This window comes from Narcine bancroftii, chromosome 3, assembly GCF_036971445.1.
Source record: "Narcine bancroftii isolate sNarBan1 chromosome 3, sNarBan1.hap1, whole genome shotgun sequence".
NCBI lineage: Eukaryota > Metazoa > Chordata > Chondrichthyes > Torpediniformes > Narcinidae > Narcine > Narcine bancroftii.
In genome coordinates, this window is record NC_091471.1 from 186,747,703 (window position 1) to 186,768,612 (window position 20,910).

Consider the following 20,910-nt stretch of genomic DNA (forward strand, 5'->3'; position numbering starts at 1 on the left):
GTGAATCCTTGAGGATCAGGGTGGTGAATCTTTGAGGATGGGAGCTACTTTCTTCAGACATTGCCTCTTGTAGATGTCCTCGATGGAGTGGAGACTATTGCCTGCTGGCCGTGATCATAACTCTACAGCTTTTTTTTCCTGTCCCGTGTGTGGGCATTTCCATACCAGACAGTGATGAAAACCAGTCAGAATGGTCTCCACAGTACACCTAAAGAAATTTGCAAGCGCCTTTGGTGACATACCAAATCTCTTCAAACTACTCACCAAGTATAGCCGCTGGCAAGCCTTCTTCATGATTGCAATGACATGGAGCCCCAGGACAGATACTCAGAGATATGAAATTGAGGCTGAGCAACCCTTCAATGAGGATTGCTTTGTGTTCTCCTGATTTCCCCTTTCTGAAGTCCACAATCATCTCCTTGGTTTTTAAATGTTTAAGTGTAAGTTTGTTATTGGTTTGTTGAATCACACTAAATTAGCTAATCTATCTACCCCCTGTACACTACCTCACTGAAGTCTGTGATTCTGCTGACGACTGTTGTATAATTGGCAAATTTGTAAATGGCATTTAAATTAAGCAAAGCCACACAGATATGGGTCATAATGAGCAGAGCAGTGGGCTAAGCACTCATTCATGAGATGTGCCTGTGTTGATTGTCAGTGAGGAGGATACATTTCCAATTCGTACCGGCTGTGGTCTTCCAATGAGGAAGTCAAGGATGTTTGAAGTCAAAAAACTTGAGAAATTATGTTGCCTACAAGCAAAATTACAAAATTAAATTAACCTGCCTCCCTGATTTAACATTATGTCAATAAATACAGTTGGTTGTCCCAGGATGTTGCACTGATTGATTGGTTACCATCTTGAGACAAGGAACCCATGCACGCTGCTGGCAATTTGCGGAAAAAGGCCTCCCATCAAGCTGTGGACTGCTGGAGACTGGCTCAAAACTAACAGAAGGGGTACCAGCTATCAGAGATGCGAGAAGGTGCCGAGGGTGGGAGAGCCTGGGGCGCTGAAAGCTTCTTGATCGTGTTAAAGGTATGGATCATGAGCTTAGGTTGCCAATGGTTTGGACTGAAGGCTGTGTGGTTGCAGAGGTTGAGCAAGCACTGGAGGCAAATCCAGACACTAAGTGACTCTAAAGGGACTCTCATTTTGTTCTCCTTCTCTGACTGTAAGGACTGCAGGCACTTTCTGTTGATGCTGAATCTTCGTCTGCCTTACAGCAGACTAAATGCAATTTCACTTAAACATTACATCTGTTTTATGACATGACAAAAAAATAATCTTGAATCTAGAGATTCAACTCATACCAAGTCAAACGTTTAGGTCATTCTCCTCCAACACCTAAATGGACCATTAGAACTTGTTCTCTCATCCGTTCCAAACAGATAACCTCTGAAATTTTGTCTGTTGCAGATGCGAAGGCCACGTAGAGTTCACAGGTAAAATATCAAAACTGACCTTTTTTTATTGCCTACACCAAGTAAACTGTGTTTTTCAACAATGTGTTTTCAACAGAAATAGCAATATTTGGCAGCAGGTATCTTTTGGAAGAAGGTTACTGGTAAAAAAGAAATAGATAGTTCCTGACTTATGGCCATCTGGACGTACAACCAATTAAAAATAATACACACACACACACACACAATCCTGGAGTCCCGGGGCTGGGGACGGCCATCTTGATTCCTGTGCAAACGTAGAGTCTTCGGTAGGTGCATGCGCGGTGGGTTTGTGTATTGAAGTTTGGTTGGCACATGCGTGAGATTTAAGGATGCAATTTCAGTATCGTCAGGGCGCTTAATTCTCGCGCATGCACTAACCAAAGACTCGCACAGGAATCAAGATGGTTGGGCCGAACTCCAGGACCTTAGAACGCCAACTAACAATGTAAGCATGGACCAGAATGTGGAAAGATTCGCCAAGGTTGATCAACAAATTCAGGAAGCTTTAAGTTGTTATCGTCAAATGTACAATGAAAAGAAACTTTAGGTTTGCTTTAAAATTTTGCAGGCAAAATTCCAACTTGTGTCCATTCCAAGATACGATTGATTCTTTGGTCCCCTTTATGGTCGTAAGTCGGGGACTACCTGTATACGGAAACATTGGGAAGAATATGAAGCATGCTCTCTGGTTGGTGTGGATGACTTGGGCTGAGTAGGCAGTTTCCACATTGATTCTATGACTCTATAATACAGGCTGGCAAACAATAGCTGTGCGAGGAGCAGGGAGGGGCCGGCCCGGGCCCCTGGGGAGTGGGGACCATTTTTTTCTGTCTATATCTGTAACTAATTGATGTCGGTTGTAATCTTTCATAGTCTTCAACACTGCCCTCAACTCCACTAATCTTTGCATCATGCGCACACTTACTAATCCACACAGCTACTTTTTCATCCATGTTCCAACATCAATCCCTGCGGACCACTGCTTTTTTCTTCAAGTTCAATTTTATTGTCAGAGTATATAGATGATATCACAAACCACCTGAGATTATCTTTCCTGTGGGCCAGGCAGAATTACTGCTTACTGGTAATGCGCAAAAATAAACTGTACACAACATATACATGCAAACTAATAAAGAAATGTACACAAACTGACTGTGCAATTCAGCGAGAATAAAAAAAATCAATAAAGTGCAGAAGTAAGAGCCCTTAATTGAGTCCCGATTGAGTATGTTGTTGAGGAGTCTGATGGTGGAGGGGTAACAGCTGTTCCTGAACCTGGTGGTGCTTGTCTTGTGGCACCTATACTTCTTTCCTGACAGTAGCAGTGAGAACAGAGAGTGTACTGAATGGTGTGAATCCTGCTGCTCTCCAACAGCAGCGTTCCCCATAGATTTTCTTGAAGGTGGGGAGGGTTTTGCCTGTGATGTCCTGGGCTGTGTCCACTACCTTTTGGAGGGCTTTCTGCTCAGGAGTATGAGACTGTGCTGCAGCCAGTCAGTATATTTTCCACCACACATCTGTAGAATTTACCAAGGTTTCTGGTGTCATACCAAACCTCCACAAACGCCTGAGGATGTAGAGGTGATGATGTGTTTTATTATGATGCCATTTGAGTGTTGGGTCCAGGAAAGACTCTCTGAGATAGTAACTCCTAAGAACTTAAATTTGTTCACCTTCTCCACCTCTGATCCCCCAATGATCACTGGATTGTCCACCCCTAGTTTTCCCTTCCTGAAGTCAACAATCAGCTCCTTAGTTTTGGTGTCTTGTGTGCAAGATGGTTGTTAGTGCACCAGCCAGCCAAGTATGCTGATTCATCACCTTTTTTTTTATACAACTCACTACTGTGGTATTGTCAGCAAATTTGTAGATGGTGTTACTGTCATACTGAGCCACTCAGTCATAGGTGTAAACTGAGTAGAGCAGGGGGCTAAGAACACAGCCCTGTGGTGCTCCAGCACTGATGGAGATTGTGGAGATGTTAACAATCCTCACTGATTGTGGACTGGAGGTGAAGGAATCCATTATCCAATTACACAGTGGGGTGTTGAGTCCCAGGTCATGGAGTTTGCTGATCAGCTTTGAGATGTTAAGTGCCAAACTGTCACCGATAAAGAGCATCCTGATGAATGCATCTTTGCTGTCCAGGTATTTCAGGGATTTGTGTAAAGCCAGTGAGATGGCATCTGCCGTAGACCTGTTGCAAATTGAAATGGATCCCATCCCTCAGATAGGAGCTGATATGCTTCAACACCACCCTTTAATACACTTTATCACTGTTTGTGTGAGTGCTACCGATCAATATAATTCCTCCATGATGTCATTAGTATGTTGGGTCCAGGAAAGGTCCTCCGAGATAGTGACTCCCAGGAATTTACATTTGCTCACCCTCTCCACCTCTGATCCCCCAATGATCACTGGATCATACACCTCTAGTTTTCCCTTCCGAAAATCAACTCCTTGGTTTTGGTGACTTTGAGTGACAGGATGTTGTATGTATGCGATTCAGCCAAGGTATCATCACCCCCTTTTTATAATGCCCACTACTATCATATTGTCAGCAAATTTGTAAAAAATAGAGCTTTCTGCACTTACCCACTGAAATGGTAGGAATGCAATGGCCTTACAGATAAACTCCAAGCTGTTTAAAGTCAAGATGACATTATATGAATGCTCTTCCTAAAAACCATGCATCAAGGAGCTTCATGAACACATAATTACAAGGACTGCCTAAAGAAATCTCTTGGTGCCTGCCACATTGACCACCGCCAGTGGGCTGATATCGCCTCAAACCGTGCATCTTGGCGCCTCACAGTTTGGCGGGCAGCAACCTCCTTTGAAGAAGACCGCAGAGCCCACCTCACTGACAAAAGGCAAAGGAGGAAAAACCCAACCCCAACCAACCAATTTTCCCTTGCAACCGCTGCAACCGTGTCTGCCTGTCCCGCATCGGACTTGTCAGTCACAAACGAGCCTGCAGCTGACGTGGACATTTACCCCCTCCATAAATCTTCGTCCGCGAAGCCAAGCCAAAGAAAAGAATTATGAGAATGCAATCAAACTTGAGATTTTGAAATTGGCTTGAGCGACACCATTAGTGTAGCGGTTAGCGCAACATTATTGCAGCACCAACTACTGGGGTTCAAATCCAGCACTGTCTGTACGCTCTCCTGTGTGGGTTTTCCCCAGCAGCTCCCAACCTCCAAAACGTACAGGATTATAGGTTAATTTGGGCGACACAGGTTTAAATGGCCAGAATCGGCTTCTACTGTGTTGTAAATACATTTAAAAAGTTAAAATTTTTAAAGTATCATCCTATCAGAATGAATGCGCCTTTCTTACTTCTGATCTCTATGCCCTATCATACAGTAAATGGTAGGGCACTGAAGAGTGCAGTAGAACACAAGGATCTGGGAATTGAGATACCCTAAAAGAGAGCTTTTGGCATATTAGACTTCATATACCAAAGTACTGAGTATAGGAGTTGGGATGTTATGGTAAAGTTGCACAAGACGCGAGGCCAAATTTGGAGTATTGTGTACAGTTTTGGACATCTAACTACAGGAGAAACATCATTAAGATTCAAAGAGTGCAGGGAAGATTTATAAGGATGTTGCCAGAACTTGAGCAACTGTTGCAGGGAAATGTTAAACAGGTTAAGACTTCATTCCCTGGAGGGTAGAAGAGGGGAAATTTGATCAGGTATACAAAATTATGAGGGGCATGAAGTAAATGCAAGGAGGCTTTTTTCACTTGAGATTGGATGAGACAAGAACTAGAGGACACGAGTTAAGGACGAAAGGAAAAAAATGGAAACACTTGGGGGGACTTCTTAATGCAGAGAATGGAGAGAGTGTGAATGAGCTGCCAGCTGAAGTGATGAATGCGGGCTCAATTTTGAATGTACACAGATGGGAGGGGTATGGAGGGTTATGGTCCAGGTTATTGGGACTAGGAACATTTCAGCACAAAGTAGATGGGCCAAAGGGCTAATTGATGTGGTATATGGTTCTAATTTTGAGTATACAATGTGGACATACACAAGCTTCTCTTCAAATGATTTTTTTGTTACAAATACCTTTGGTGGTTCCAGATCAGGGGCACCATCTTCTGTGCTATCAGTAAGCTGATGGCCATCAAGAAGAATTGTCCAACGATCCATAAGAACCTCTTCTGCCTCATCAACTGCCACCAGAATAGAGAAAGGATCCTCACTGGTATACCCAGGTCCCCAGCGCAACACTCTTGCCAGGTCATTGCCTTTTGAAAAGAAGGTTGAAAGAGCATTGTAGAAAATTTCTACAAAATCATAATGGCTTACTTTTTAATCACTGATTTTGTACGAGCTTCAATAGACATACAATGATGTACACAAACAGCTTGAAAATTCACCCAAATTATTTCCAATTCCTCTTCTCAGTCTCAACTGGTCCTCAACTATTCCATCAAAGGAAAAATCTTCTCAATATCCATTCATTATTTTAAAACATCCAACAAATCTCCTCTCAATCTTCTCTTTCTGAAAGAAAATAGACCCAGCCTCTATCCTGGTAACTATAGACCCTCATCCTATGAGCCAATCTCAGAAATCTTTTCTGGATCCTATCTTATGCCCTCACATCATTCCAATAATTTGATAACCAGAAATGATCCCCCTTCAAGGATTAGCACATCTCTGCTTTTATACTCCTCTTGCCTTTTATCATCTGTTCACCTGCTTCTTGATTTACAGTAGCTTGCACATCTGTTCTTCTGCTCCTGAACCTTTTTAGAATATATTACTTCTCATTCCTCCTACGGAAACACATCTCATATTTCAGCAGGCCACACAGCCCCCCTATTCCATCACTCTGAATATATCCTGCTGCAGTGAAACACGAAAGTCTGCAGTCAATGTGACTGTAATACAAACATGGAGATGCTGGAGGAACACAGCAGATCTCGCAACGTTCATAGGAGGTAAAGATATATTACCAACATTTCGCCTCGAGCCCTTCTTCAAGGTATACTAGGCCTGAAACATTGATTATCTATCTTTATCAGTGATGGACACTGCAAGACCTGCTGAGTTCTTCCAGTATTTTTGTGTATTTCATCCTGCAACCTATCACCTATTATCTTCAGATAGATACAGGTGAGTTTTATATCATGTGTAAATGTAGAAACTGAGGGTTGAACACCTAAGTTCTGAACATTAACATAGATTTTAAAAATGCTCTGTCCCGACACTATATCACCATGCACTTTCCTACAGTTTGTTAAAGAAACATTCCATTCAATGCACTGCTGCTTGTTATTCAGCCAATTCCATGCTTTAAATCTTCCTAAAATGCTATGTGCTTCAACTTTGCTGATAAATCTTCTGAAAGTTTACATACACCATATCAACCAGTATTTGCTGCGTCATCAAAAAACTTCCATCAAATTGGTTAAATACAATTCCAAGTTACCTTCTCTCATAGCCTTTTTTGCCACTGGTTTCAAATTCTTATAAAAATACTTAGAATAGTACAGCATGGGCCCTATGCCCCACGATGTTGTACCGACTTACAACACCTACTTCACCACCAACCTAACTCTTCCCTCCCTCACAACCTCCATTTTTCCTACATCCATGAGCCCACCTAAGATTTTTAAAAGTCCCTATTGTACCAGCTTCCACCACCACCCCTAGCAAAGCATTCCAGACACCCACCACTCTGTAAAAAAAAAACCTAGCTCAGACATCTCCTTTAAACTTACTTCACTCACAAACAGATATCCTCTTGTATTTGCTATAGTTGCTCTGGGAAAAGGGTGCTGACTGTCCACCTTATCTATGGCTCTCATAACCTTGTATGCTCCCTTAAGTTGCCTCTCATCCTTTGTTGAACATGTCCCAAATGTTGTGAATGTCCCTGGTTCAGGGACTATGTTCCAGATTTCACCATATATCTGATCAGGGCAATTTTTTCCAGAGGAAAATTAACATAGTTCAGCAAATCTATCATCAGTACAAACATTTTCTAGCCTTGACATCACATACTACAATCTCTTTTGCACTTTTAAGTGTTTTCACATCCTTCCTGTAGTGTGGTCACCAGAACTGTGGCCTAACTGCAGGCAGAGTCAGAGAGAGAGCTGTACATCACAGAAACAGGGCGTTGGCCCACCATACCCATGCCGTCCTTTTTGGTCATCCAAACCAATTCCATTTGCCCACAGTAGATTCATAAATTTCTATGCTTTGCCTCAAGTGTCTGCCTAAATGTCTCCTAATGTAGTGAATGTATCTTATTCTACCTCCTCCTCTGGCACTGAGATCCACATATCCAACACTTCCTGTGTTTAAAAAAAAAACTATCTCCTTAAAAGCCCTTTAAATCTCCATCCTCTAACTCGGTTCTCAACTTTTTTATTTCCATTCACTTGCCACTTTAAGTAATCCCTATGTTATTGGTGCTCTCTGATGAGTAAGGGATTGCTTAAGGTGGTATGTGAGTGGAAAGAAATAGGTTGTCTTAAGTTAGACAACTTAAACATACATTTTCTCACTTTTGATACCCCTGGTAAAACAATTCTCACATCAATCTTACCTATACCTCATATAATCTTGTACACTTTTATCAGGTCACCTTCACTGTACTCCACTCCAGGGAAAACAAGCCCATCCTTTGCATTCTCTCCTCATACATAAAATCCTCCAATCAGGCAACATTCTCGTGAGCTTTCTCTGTAACCTCTTTAAGCAAGTACGTTGACCAGAATTTCACACAACACTCCAGCCAAGTCCTTTATATTAAAAAAACACCTATAAAAGCATGCATGCCCTATTCACCACTCTACTATCCGTGTTTCCAGAAATAGGAACTTGAACCCTTGGATCTCTCTGCCTATTAACATTACTTCATGCCCTACCATTAACTGTATATGTCCTATCCTTATCTGACTTCCCTAAAAACATCACTCCACATTTATCTCAACTAAATTCCACCTGCCGACATTCCATATGTGATCTTTATCATGCTGTAGCTTTAGATACCTTCCTCACTAATGGCAAAAGAATCAATCATAGAACAGCGGAACCCAGAACACTACAATGTCTACGATGCCTATTTAAACCATACATGGTCCTATCCTTATGTTCCCTCTCTGTTCAGGTGTCTATCTAAATGCCTCTTCAATATTACTTTCATATCTGCACCACTTCCCCAGTAGCACTTTTAATGCACCAACCACTCTATTTAAAAAATGTATGCCTCCAATAGAATGGCATTAACATTGACTTCTCCAGTTTCCATCAGCAAATCCAGTCCCCCACCCCACATCTCCTTTTCTGGCTCCATCTCTCCCTTTTCTCCCTGTCTCTTTTACCTCAGTTCTGCATTCACAAAGTCACCCACCCCTCCCTCATCAATTCTCACCTTTCCTTCCTCCTTTCTCTTCTCCATTACTTTTTGTTAGTTAGTCTGTAGTCCACTGCCTGCTATTTCTTTTGTTCAGACGCTGCCTGATTTTACCCAAACATTGTAGAAGGGCTCAGGCTCAAAACAGATACTGCAAGATCTGCTGAGTTCCTTCAGAATTTGTGTTTTTACCACAAATTCATTAACTGTATAAGTCTTAAGTTTACAGCATCTGCAAACTTTCATGTTACACCCCTTTGACCTTGAACCTTTGCTCTCCAGTATGTAGCATATCTATCTTAGAAAAAAGACTATCTCATAATTTTATAAATGCTTATCAAGTCACCCTTCAGCCTCTGAAGTTCCAGAGAAATAATGCAAGTTTCCGACCTCTCCTAACGGTTTGTACTTTCTAAATCAGGCCACAATCCGGTGAACCTCTTCCACACCCTCTCCAAAACCTCCACATCCTTCCTGAAAGATGATGACAAAGCTGCACACAATACTCCAAATGTGGCCTGACCAGTTTTATGCAGTGCAAAAGGAGTTCCCAACTTTTCACCTAGATTTCCCAATTGAAAGCAAATCTCTGTGGAACAATCTGCCAAAGGAAGTGGTAGAGGTGTGTAAAATTGGAACATTTAAAAGATATTTAGACAGGCACATGTATTGGAAAAGTTTGGAGGAGTATGAGGAAATAAAAAGGTTGAGAACCGAGTTAGAGGATGGAGATTTAAAGGGCTTTTAAGGAGAAAGTTTTTTTTAAACACAGGAAGTGTTGGATATGTGGATCTTAGTACCAGAGGAGGAGGTAGAATAAGATACATTCACTACATTAGGAGACATTTAGGCAGACACTTGAAGCAAAGCATAGAAATTTATGAATCTACTGTGGGCAAATGGAATTGGTTTGGATGACCAAATGCAGGGAAATAGAACTAACTTGGGTTTACAACGTGGTCAGCGTGGACAAGTTGGACAAAAGAGTCTGTTCCCATATTGTTCAGCTCATCACTCTATAATGTCCTTTAAGGAAGGAAGTCTGATGCATGAATGAATTGTAACTTCACTGTCTAACTGCGCTACCACTTTCAGGGAGCTATGGACTTCCACCCCAACATCCCTCTGCACATCAATGCTGCCAATGTCTTGCCACATTCTGTAATGTTCTCCTTATATTTGCCCTCTCAAAGAGCAACACCCCACACTTGTCTGGATTAAACTCCATCTGACATTTCACTGTCATTATTTTCAGCTAATATATATCCTGCTGTATCCTTTGATAACCTTTCTTGATGTCCTCAACACCATAAATGTTCATGTCATTTACAGACTTACTAATCAGCATACCTATATTTTCATTCAAAATCACAAACAACAAAGGTCCAAGCCCTGATCACCATGGAACATAACTGATCACAGACCTTCAGTCAGAATTCCTCATCCATTACTCTGTCTTCAATAGCCAAGCTATATTTGAATCCAATCCATCACTTTGCTTTGAACCCAATTATTTTAATCTTCTGGATCAGCCTACAATATTGAATGTTTCAGTAAAGTCCACATCTCCAACATCTACTACCCTAGCAAAAATCACGTTGGTCACCTCCTCAAAAACTCAATCATTTGTAAGGTATGACTTCCCTGCAAAAAGCCATGGTATCCCTAATATGTCCATGCTTCTCCAAATTTGAGTAGATCCTAGCAATAAGAATATTCTCCAATAATTATCCTACCATTGATGTAACGCCCAATGGCTTTCAATTTCCTGGTTTGTCCATATTGGCTTCTTAAACAAAGGAACAACAATAGCTCTTCTGGGACCTTGTCTCTGGCTAAAGGGAATACAAAGATCTCTGTCAAACTCTTGTCTTGCCTCTCTCAATAACCTGGGACAAATCCCACAACATCAATCTTAATGTTCTTCAAAAGAGCTAACACCTTGACCTTGATATCAAATGCCCGTCCCTGATCTCACAATTCTGTCATCCCCAAATGTACTGATCCAAATGTTATAACAACATGGGTCCCAGCAATGATCCCTATGATGTTCCATATTTCACCAAATTCCAGAGAAAAGCATTCTTCCAGCTCTACCCTCTGCTTCCTAACACCTAGACAATTTTGGAACTAATCAGCAAGCTCTTTTTAGTTCTCAATTCCCTTATCTTCTGAACCAGCCTACCATGGAAAATATGTCAAATGCCTTACTCATATTCAAATAGATGTTGTCCATTGTCCTTGCTTCAGTAAACTTAATCATCTCCTCAAAATACTCAATCAAATTTCTCACATACAAAGCCAACAGCCTCTGCATTTCCAAATGTACATTTATTTTCTTTAATAATTATTCCATACAACTGAAGTAAGGCTCGCTGCCCTCCAGTTATCTGGCTCATCTCCACTGTTCTAATAAAGAAACTACATTCAGTCTTTTGGTACCTCCCCTGTGGCTACAAAGATGCAACAATTGTGATCAGGACCCCAGCTATGTTGCCTCACTTTCCATTGAGATAAATCTTATTTGCCTTAAGGTTTATCAACACTCATATGTCCTTCGATATTAAACACCTTTCTTAACATGGACTTGCTGCAAATTAATGAACAAACCTCTCCGTGAACTTGCTACCATCCTGTCCTTCTCCTTGGTGAATATAGCTGAGGTGTATTCATTTCAGTCCTTGCCCACATCTCCTGGTACCACACAGTGTATTCCTTTAGTCTTGGGATTTTCCTTGATCTTCCCTGTCCAAGGACATTCCACAGCCCCCTTTCTGCCCTCCTAATTTCTTTCTTGTTCACTCCAATACACTTCAGATTCCTCCCTCGATCCCAGTTGCCCACACTTCCTTTTTCTCCTGATGAAATCTTCATTATCCTTTGATATCCAAGGATATTTATCTTTCACCCTTCCCAGAACATTTGGCCCAAGACTGCAAGAAACTCTAGAGGGTTCTGAGAGTGGATTGAGCCATCACACATATACCCTCCCCTTCATCTATACCCCCCACTACTTTGGAAAAGAAGCCATCATTTTAAAAGACATCCCACCCCAGCCTCGTTCTCTTTACCCACCTCTCATCAGGAAGAAGGTTCATCAGTGTGATATCACACACCATCAGGTTCAAATACAGTTTCTTTCTTACTGTTATCCTGAGTGAACCTCACACTAGTAAAGTTAGGATGTCTTTGCTCCATACCAACTGATTTCTTTCTGTAACTCTACATTTTTATACTGTGAATGAAATCGCCAGCTAGATTGCTCACAAAACTACCTCCATCACTGCATCTGCATATGTGACAATAAACATGATCTTGAATGAGCTGCCACAGGAAGTGGTCACAGTGGAGGTAACTGCAACTTTTAAAAGACATATCTGCAAAGTTAATTCTGGGTACATTAAATTGCCAGTCCTGCCATTCTCTCAGCTATGCTTCCATGATTGCCACCATCTCATCATTCAAGGGCTGTTCCACACTCTCATCTGACTTGGGTGTCAGGCTCCTTGCATTATAGTAAATGCAGTTGAGGCTGGCAATCCTCCCATGTTCTCTGCCTGCTCTGACCACTGAATTTGCTTAATTTATCCTCTGCATCTTCCTCTCTTCTTCTTGCACTGCTATTCTTCCCATTTGTCTGCCAAATCTGCCCTCTTGAGTAACGAGCAAGCCTCTCTGCAAATATATTGTCCTCATTCTTATACAAGTCCTATCTACGCCAGAAGTGATTCCACTGATATGAACCAAAACACTAGCTCTCTTTCCACATATTTAACTGTACTATCCTCCTAATTTTAACCTCATATCTATGTGGAAGGGGGAGTTTTCTGAAATTACAACCCCACAGGTCCTGCCTTTTAAGCTAACTCCTGAAGCTGAATTTGCAACACCACTTTCTACCCATGTCATTAGAACCAATGTAGCTTCACCTTTCAACATGCCCCATGCCTGCTCAGAGACATCCTTCACCAGGGAGGCAAAACACTTCCTCCTTCTCCTCCACTCACTCCTACCAACTGCCTCACCTGTTCCGAGGGGTAACACAGCAACAGGTGGTTCTGGGCAGGTCAGCTTCCATCGAATCTCTTCCAGCACACCCAGAACCCAACCAACTGTCCCATCACCCCCGCAAACCAGTATTCGGAAATAGGGAACATGTCGGAATGTATGCAGCCTAGAGACAAAGAAATTTATGAATGTCAGCAGCTTATCAATAATATAGCATCTTATTTCATCAGCATTTTAAAATTCAAAGGGGCAGAATCGGCAGGTGTGTAACATATAACCACCATATAACTGTTTACGGCGTGGAAACAGGCCATGTCGGCCCTTCAAGTCCACGCCAGTTCACTTGAACAACTCCACTAGCTTCCCCCTCCTGCTCTCCATCCATAACCCTCCAACCCCTCACATCCACGTACACAACCAACCTTCTCTTAAATAACAGAAGGGACCCTGCCGCAACTATCTCTTTTGGAAGATCATTCCATTCTGCCACCACTCTCTGAGTGAAAAAGCATCCTTTAATATTTCACCTAAAGTTTTGCCCCTTTACCCTTAACTTATGCCCTCTTGTTCCAACCTCCCCTGCCCTCAGGGGAAAGAGTCTATATGTCTCAAGAAAAATCAGCATGGTCTCAAGTTTAAAAATGGATAGGCACAAGGCAGAATTTACTTGAAGGGAATAGGTTTAAGTTCATTTGAGGATAGTGAAATGAAAAACTTGTTATAGTTTCATCTTGTTTCTTGTTCCACTGGTGGCAGTTTGGAATTCACAATATAATAGAGAATTCAATGCAGCAAAGCACAACTGCAGGATGCAGACTCATCCTGACACATCAGCCATCCTTTCCCTCCACTAATGCTGCTCAACTTGGTGAGTTCTTCCGGCACTTTTTTTTGCTCCAGATACTAGCATCTGCAGAGGTGGCGTTGCCACAGTTCCATGCAGGCTTACACTGCTCTCTTATAAAAAAATTAAGCAATTTCTAAACTGATATTCGGCTCACTCCATACTACTTGCAGAGCCCTTTGGAATAAGAGATCATAACCGAAGAATAAAAAAAAATTACTCATGGATTTATGGAGATTTATAGAGAGTCCAGTGTGTCCTAAAAAAAACTCAAAAGGGTGCAAATAATCCATGTCTGAACTTGATTATGTTGTTGAAATTCCCACTGTATATTGTGGAAAGGGTTAAGTCTGGTCCTCAGGTTGACACCTTAAATTGTAGAAAGGGTCATTTTGATGTAATTTGAAAGGATTGAGCAAATGTGGATTGGGAGGGGCTGCTTTCTGGCAAAGATGTGCGTGGGAGGACTTCAAAGGGGAAATTTTGTGAGTTGTATGTTCCTGTCAGATTTAAATGGAAGAGTGACAGGTATAAGGAAACTTGGTTTTCGAGAAATATTGAGGCCATGGTTAAGAAGGAGGAGGAGGAAGAGATGCAAAACAGGTATAGGCAGCATGGAACAAACAAGGTACTTGAATAAAAGAAATGCAAGAAAACACGAAAGGAGGAAATCAGGAGGGCTAAAAAGGCATGAGGTAGCTATGCAGACAAGGTGGAGGAAAATCCCAAGGTCTTCCACATATACCGTACATGCCAATCAAAGTTAAAGATTCTATTATTGTCACGTAATACTACATTTAGAATGTAACAGACATGGAATTCTTTAACTTTTGTCTACAGAAAGGCAGACAGAGAGTTGCCACTGTGTCCAGCGCCCCTCACAGAAATCAACAGCATCTGATATTCCTAGGGGCCAGTGCACAAGATGGCCCTTAAAAATGTCACCCCGAAACCAGGGGTCATCTTATATGTCAAGTATAAAATCTGAACCTTAACAGCAAAGTCTCAGCACTCTCCTGTGGCAAGTATAAAATATGAACCTAAACAGTGAAGTCTCAGCGCTCCCACATGCCAAATTTAAAAATCCAAACCTTAATAGTGAAGCCTCAGTGCTCCTCAACGGGGTCCATCCGTCCAGTCTAGCTCTGTACAGGCTTTAAATAGCCTGTTAATGGAGCCCACAGTGGTTTATTTTAAAATATGCTAATAAAATTTAAAGCTTTACTGGGTAATTTTCTTTTAAAACATTGTGAATTAGTATATTAAATGTGCCTAGTAGCATCACTCCACTGGTCAGAGTGAAGTGCCAGACTTGGGGTAATCTTATACAGCGAGTATTGCTCAAAACCTACATTTTTAGGGGGTTGACTTATATGCCGGTATATTAAAAGTAAAATGAAGCCAAATGGCAAAAGTAGTCCTCTTGAAGATCAGAGTGGTCAGCTACATATGGAGCCAAGAGATGGGAGAGATCTTAAATGGGATGTTTGCATCTGTATTTTCTTAAAAGACAAACACTGAATTCACAGAAGTGAGGCAAAACAGCAGTCATGACATAGACCCTGTACAGATTGCAGAGGAGGAGGTGATTGCTGATTGGAGGAAAATAAATCCCAGGGCCTGACAAGATATTCCCTGGACCTTTAGGGAGGCTTATGAAGAAATTGTAGTGCCCTAAGCAGGGTTGCTGAGTTATCAGGAAAGGTTGAATAGGTTATGACCTTATCCCCTGGAGCATAGGAGAATGAGAGGAGATTTGATACGGCTATGAATTATAAAGAGTATACGGTAAATGCAAACAAGCCTGTTCCACTGAGGTTGGGTGAGATAAGAAGTAGAGATTGTGGGATAAGAGTAAAACATGAAATGTTTAAGTGGAACACTCAGGGGAACTTTTTCATTTCGAGGGTGATGGAAGTGTGGAACGAGCTGCCAGCCAAGGTGGTAGATGTGGGTTCAATTTTGACATATAACTGTGAGATCGAGCAATGTAGATAGGTACATGGATGGGGTGCATGTCCTTGGACTAGGTGGAATAAATAATTTTGCACAGACTAGATGGACAGTAATGCCGGTTTCTGTGCTGCAGTGTTCTATGGTTCAAAGTCAGGTTATGCAATGAAAATCTTGTGTGCTGCAGATTACTGTGTCATCACGTGTACAAATCACAGTGCTGGAAATGCTGGTTGTCAACATTGTTTGGTGGAAATTTTCATATGGACTTAAAAAATTGATTTATTTGGGAGCTTATTGGGAGTGCAGAGAGAGAGTTCAGGACAAGTATATTCCAGTGAGGATCAAGGATACAGATAGCAAGCTATGGGCAGCACGGTTAGTGTAACGTTATTACAGCACCTGTGATCTGGGCTCGAATCCATCACTATCTGTCAGGAGTTTGTACATTCTTCCTGTGTCTGCGTGAGTTTTCTCTGGGTGTTCTAATTTCCTCCCACAGATGTAGGTTAATTGGATATAATTGGACGGCACGGGTTAAGTCGTCAGAATTGGCTGCTATTGTGCTGTAAAGTTTTTAAAAATTAAATTTAAATGCAGGAACCTTGTGTGACAAGAAATATTGCAAGTTTAGACAAAAACAAGGATTCAGATATAAGGTTTAGCAAGCTGAGATCAGACAAGTACTTTGAGAAATCTAAAGGTAGTAGGAAAGAACTTCAATAAGAAATTAGGATTGCTAAAAGTGGTATGAAATATCCTTGACAGGTAGGTTGAAGGAAAATCCTGAGGCATTTTGCATGTTTATTAGGGTAGCTAGGGGAAAGTAGATCTCCTCGAGGACAAAGGAAGGGCATTATGTGTGGAGCCATAGGAAGTGGGCTAGGTCCTAAATGAGTACTTTGCATTGGTATTGACCAAGGAGTAGCTCATGGAGGTTAGTGAGAGCAGTGTAGCAAATGCTAAGATGCCAAAGCTTTGATATCAGGGAGAGCTTGGTTGATATTTCGGGCATATTGAAATTAAGAAAGAGGAGATGTTGGATGGCTTGAAAAATATCAAGGTGATGTCCACAGTTCAGATTCTCCCTGGTTATTGAAGAAAGCAAGGGAGAAGATTGTTGGGACATAACCAGAGATCTCAGGTTGAGGTGCCCGTAGACTAGAGAATAGCTAGTGCTGTTTATTTGTTTAAGGGCAACAGGGACAAACAAGTCATAGGACAGTGGGCCTTGTATTAGTGTCAGGGAAATTATTATTCTTGCTCACATTTTTAAAAATGGAAGGATTTGTAAGGGACAGTGAGCACAGCTTTGTGCAGGGGAGGTCATTTCCTACAAGTTGGATTATTTAGAAACTTCGACAGGTGTACTGTGAAACATATACTGACTGGTTGCATTACAGCCTGGTTTCAGAACTTGGGTGCCAACGAGCTTCAGAAAGTAGCAAACATAGCCAAGTCAATCATTGGTTCAGTCCTCCACTCCAGTGAAAATAGCTATGTGAGATGCTGCCATAAGAGGGCAGACAGCATTATAAAGGGGACCCCCCCCCCCCCCATCCCGGTCATATCCTCTTCTCGATGCTGCATTCAGAAAGATAGAGAAGCCTCATATCCAGTACTTCTAGGTTCAAGAACAGTTTTTAATCCAACAGCTCTCAGGCCCTTGAACCTCCCCTTACTGCCTTGAACATAAACCTTTGGGACCACAAAAACACCTGTCTGCACTACTGAAACACCATTTTTTTTTTCTTGGACATGGTAACTGAAACTTTTTATTAGTCTTTCAATCCTTTATACTTATTATCTCTTTCTGTACCTGTTTTTGTCTGCAGCAAACAAAAATTTTGATGCATATGTCCACTGCACTTGTGTATGACAATGAACTCTTTCTGACAAACGATAGAGGTGATTGGAGGGTGGGGAATTCGATGATGTCTATATGATCTTCAATAAAGTAATTGACCAAAGTCCTCCTGAAGGATGATCCTGAAGTTTGTCATATATCAAGTTGATAAATTGGATAAAAAATTGGGTTTGTCACTGAACACAGACAGCAATGACAGAGAGGCTTTTTAGTGCCTGGAGGTCTTTCACCACTGATGTTCCTCAAGGATTAGTGGTAGGACCTTTATTTTTCATAATATATATTACTGACATGAATGATAATATAGGTTGGGGGGGGGGAAGAATTAGTAAATTTACACATAATATGAAAATTGGTGGAGATGTGTGAGTGAGGAAGGTTGTCAAATGATTCAGCAAGATATAGGTCAGTTTATAATTTGACAGAAAAATGGCATTTATAGTCTTATCCAGTCAAGGGTGAAGTGACACATTTTGGGAGATCAAATGCTGGAGAAAGTGTACAATAATTAGCAGGACCTTTAAGAGCATTGACGTAGAGGAATCATGGGGGTGCAAGTGGCAAGACAAGTAGATGGGGTGGTGAAAAAGACATCAAGCATTTTTGCTTTAATTTGAATACAAAAGTAAGAAAGTCATGTTGCAGCTGTGTAAAACTTTACTTCAGCCATACTTGGAGTATTGGCTGCAGTGCTTGGTCATCGCATGACAGAAAGAATTTGGAGGCTTTGGAGAGGGTGCAGAAAGTTACCTGGATTCAACTACATTAGTTACAAGAAGAAGCTGGACAAGCTTGGGTTGCTTTCTCTGGAGCATTTGGAGCCTGAGGGGTGACCTGAGAGAAATTTATAAAATTATGTGATGTTTCCCAGATGGAAATGTTAGATACTAAAGGGCATAAGTTTAATGTGAGAGGAAAATAGCATTAAAGGATTTTTAAAATATAAATAGAGAGAATGGCAGATGCTTGGATTATGCTACATGGGAGGTGGTAGAAGCAGGTGTGACAGTGATATTCAATTGTCACGGGGATAGACAATGAACAGACAGTGAATGGAGGGATGTGGACCATGTGGAAGCAGATAAGATTAGTTAGATTGGCATCTTGGGTCTTAAGAAAGGGTTCTGGCAAAATGTCAACCATTCCTCTCCCCCCCCCCCCCCCAATGAGGTTTCTCAACCTGCTGAGTTCCTCCAGCACATTGTGTTTAACTTCAGATTTTGCATCTGTAGACTTCTGGTTCACAGTGAGCAGATGGACTCCAAGTGGGTAGATAAGGTGTTCCAAGCAAGATCAATCAATATTCCATCAGCTCATTGGTCTAGGGGTACGAATCTCACTTTGGGTGTGAGAGGTCCTGGGTTACAAACCCAGATGAGCCCTATTTTGGGCAGCGCAGTTAGCGCAATGTTATTACAATGCCAGTGATACGGTTCAAATCCAGCATTGTCTGTAGGAAGTTTGTATGTTCTTCTCATGTCTGCTTGGGTTTCCTCCCACCCTCATAAAACTTACTGGATTAGTAGATGAATTGGGGTTTTGGAAGCATGGGCTCTTGGGTTAGAAGGGCCTTTACTATGCTGATGTCTGTATTTAAAGGCGGCACAGTTAGCGTAATGGTTAGCACAAAGCTATCACAGCGCCAGTGACCCTGGTTCGAATCCGGAAGCGTCTGCAAGAAATTTGTACCAGACAAATTGATGATTTCCTCCAGATGCTCCAGTTTTCTCCTACCTTTCAAAACGTACAGGTGTTGTAGATTAATTGGTGTATTTTGACAGCACGAGCTCGTGGGCCAGATGTGTCTGTTACCATTCTATATGTCTAAAATTAAATATTCTTGTACTCCAAGTTGAAAATCCTGACAATTCCTTGTTTGAAAAAAGTATGTTACAAACTGATATTTTACCCAGACAAAGGCCCTCCATTTGTAAGGTCAAAGACCTGATGAGGATTCAGAAGCTTCCGGAAACAGTACAGCAGCTCACGGCCTTTCAATCCCCCACTTTTTGGATTCACAAATAAAAGGAGAGGATATGAATCTGGAGGCAGCTGCGAGACCTGAAAACAAAAAAAAGTTATTGATGACAGCGTCAGAAATATTGACCAATTCTCAGTCCGCATAGAGGTTGAGAGATAATAGGCCAATGTTGGCTCATGGGGCTCGCTCGGGTAGACAACTTGGTTGGCATGGTCAAGTTGAACCGAAGAGCTCATTTGTAAAATAGGAAAAAAAACAGCCACTAAAGGTTGACCATTCTTTCTCTCCCACTGACTCTGCTTGACCTGTCTTCAGCTGCAGATTCCAGATAACCTTGTGAGGCTCTCCTGCACTCCTTCCAAAACCCTCCTGTAATGGGAGACCAGAACAGTACATAATTCTCCTAATGTGGTTTGACTAAAGTTTAGTACAGCTGCAAATAACTGGTTGACATTTATTCTCAATGCCTCAACAGAAGAAGGTAAGCACGTCTTCTTATTGCATTGTCTACTGGTGCGGCCACTTTGAGGGAGCAGTGAACTTTCATCCCAACATCCCTCTGTACATCAATTCTCCTGCCATTTACTATATATCCTTCCCTCACACTTAACCTCTCAAAATGCAACACCTCACAATAATCTGGATTAAACACAATCTCCCATTTCTCTCCCCATATTTGCATCTGATCTATACCTGCCATAATCTTTGACAACTCCTCATTATCCACAATTCCACCAATTTTTGTGTCATCTGCAAAGTTACTAATCAGACCAAATACATTTTCATCCAAAATCACTTACAGTCTACATATATCTAATCCATGCAACATCCTGGTAAATCTCCTCTACAGATCTCTAAAGCTTCTACATCCTTCCTGTAATGAGGCAACTAGAACTGCATGCAATACTTCAAATTAGGTCTAAACAGAGTTTTATAGATCTGCAATATTACCTCTCCGTTTTTGAACTCAATGTCATTATTAATGAAGGCCAACACAACATATGCCTTCTGAACCATTCTGTCAATTGTGCGGAAACCTTGAGGGATCTATGAACTTGAACAAAGATGACTCTGTTCCTCCATGGTTAAGAATCCTCCCATATACCATGAACTCAGCCCACAGGTTTGACCTTCCATTGTGCATCACTTCACACTTATCCAGATTGAACTTCATCTGCCACTTCTCCACCAACTCTACATCCTGTCTACATTCTGTTGTCACCTGCAACAACCTTTTACAGTATCCAACTCCAATCTGTGTCATATGCAAACATACTGAACTATCCAACCACTTTTTCATCCAAATCATTTACAAATATCAAAGATCAGAGATTGCAGAGCATATCCTCACGGAATAAGACCATACAACATAGGAGCAGAAATATTCAGCCCATAAAATATGCCCCACCATTTAATCATGCCC

At 41.5% G+C, this 20,910-nt stretch overlaps 1 protein-coding gene across 1 annotated transcript in view; it reads right to left on the reverse strand.

The window, feature by feature from the left end:
* Window positions 1–20,910, reverse strand: part of LOC138757941 (diacylglycerol kinase theta) — a 161,129-nt gene that overhangs the window by 17,906 nt on the left and 122,313 nt on the right. The window contains exons 16-18 of the mRNA XM_069926125.1: window positions 19,416–19,567; window positions 12,860–13,008; window positions 5,528–5,709 (exon numbers count right to left, since the gene is read on the reverse strand). Coding sequence (XP_069782226.1) covers window positions 5,528–5,709; window positions 12,860–13,008; window positions 19,416–19,567 — 483 coding nt within the window. The remainder of the gene's footprint in view (window positions 1–5,527; window positions 5,710–12,859; window positions 13,009–19,415; window positions 19,568–20,910) is intronic.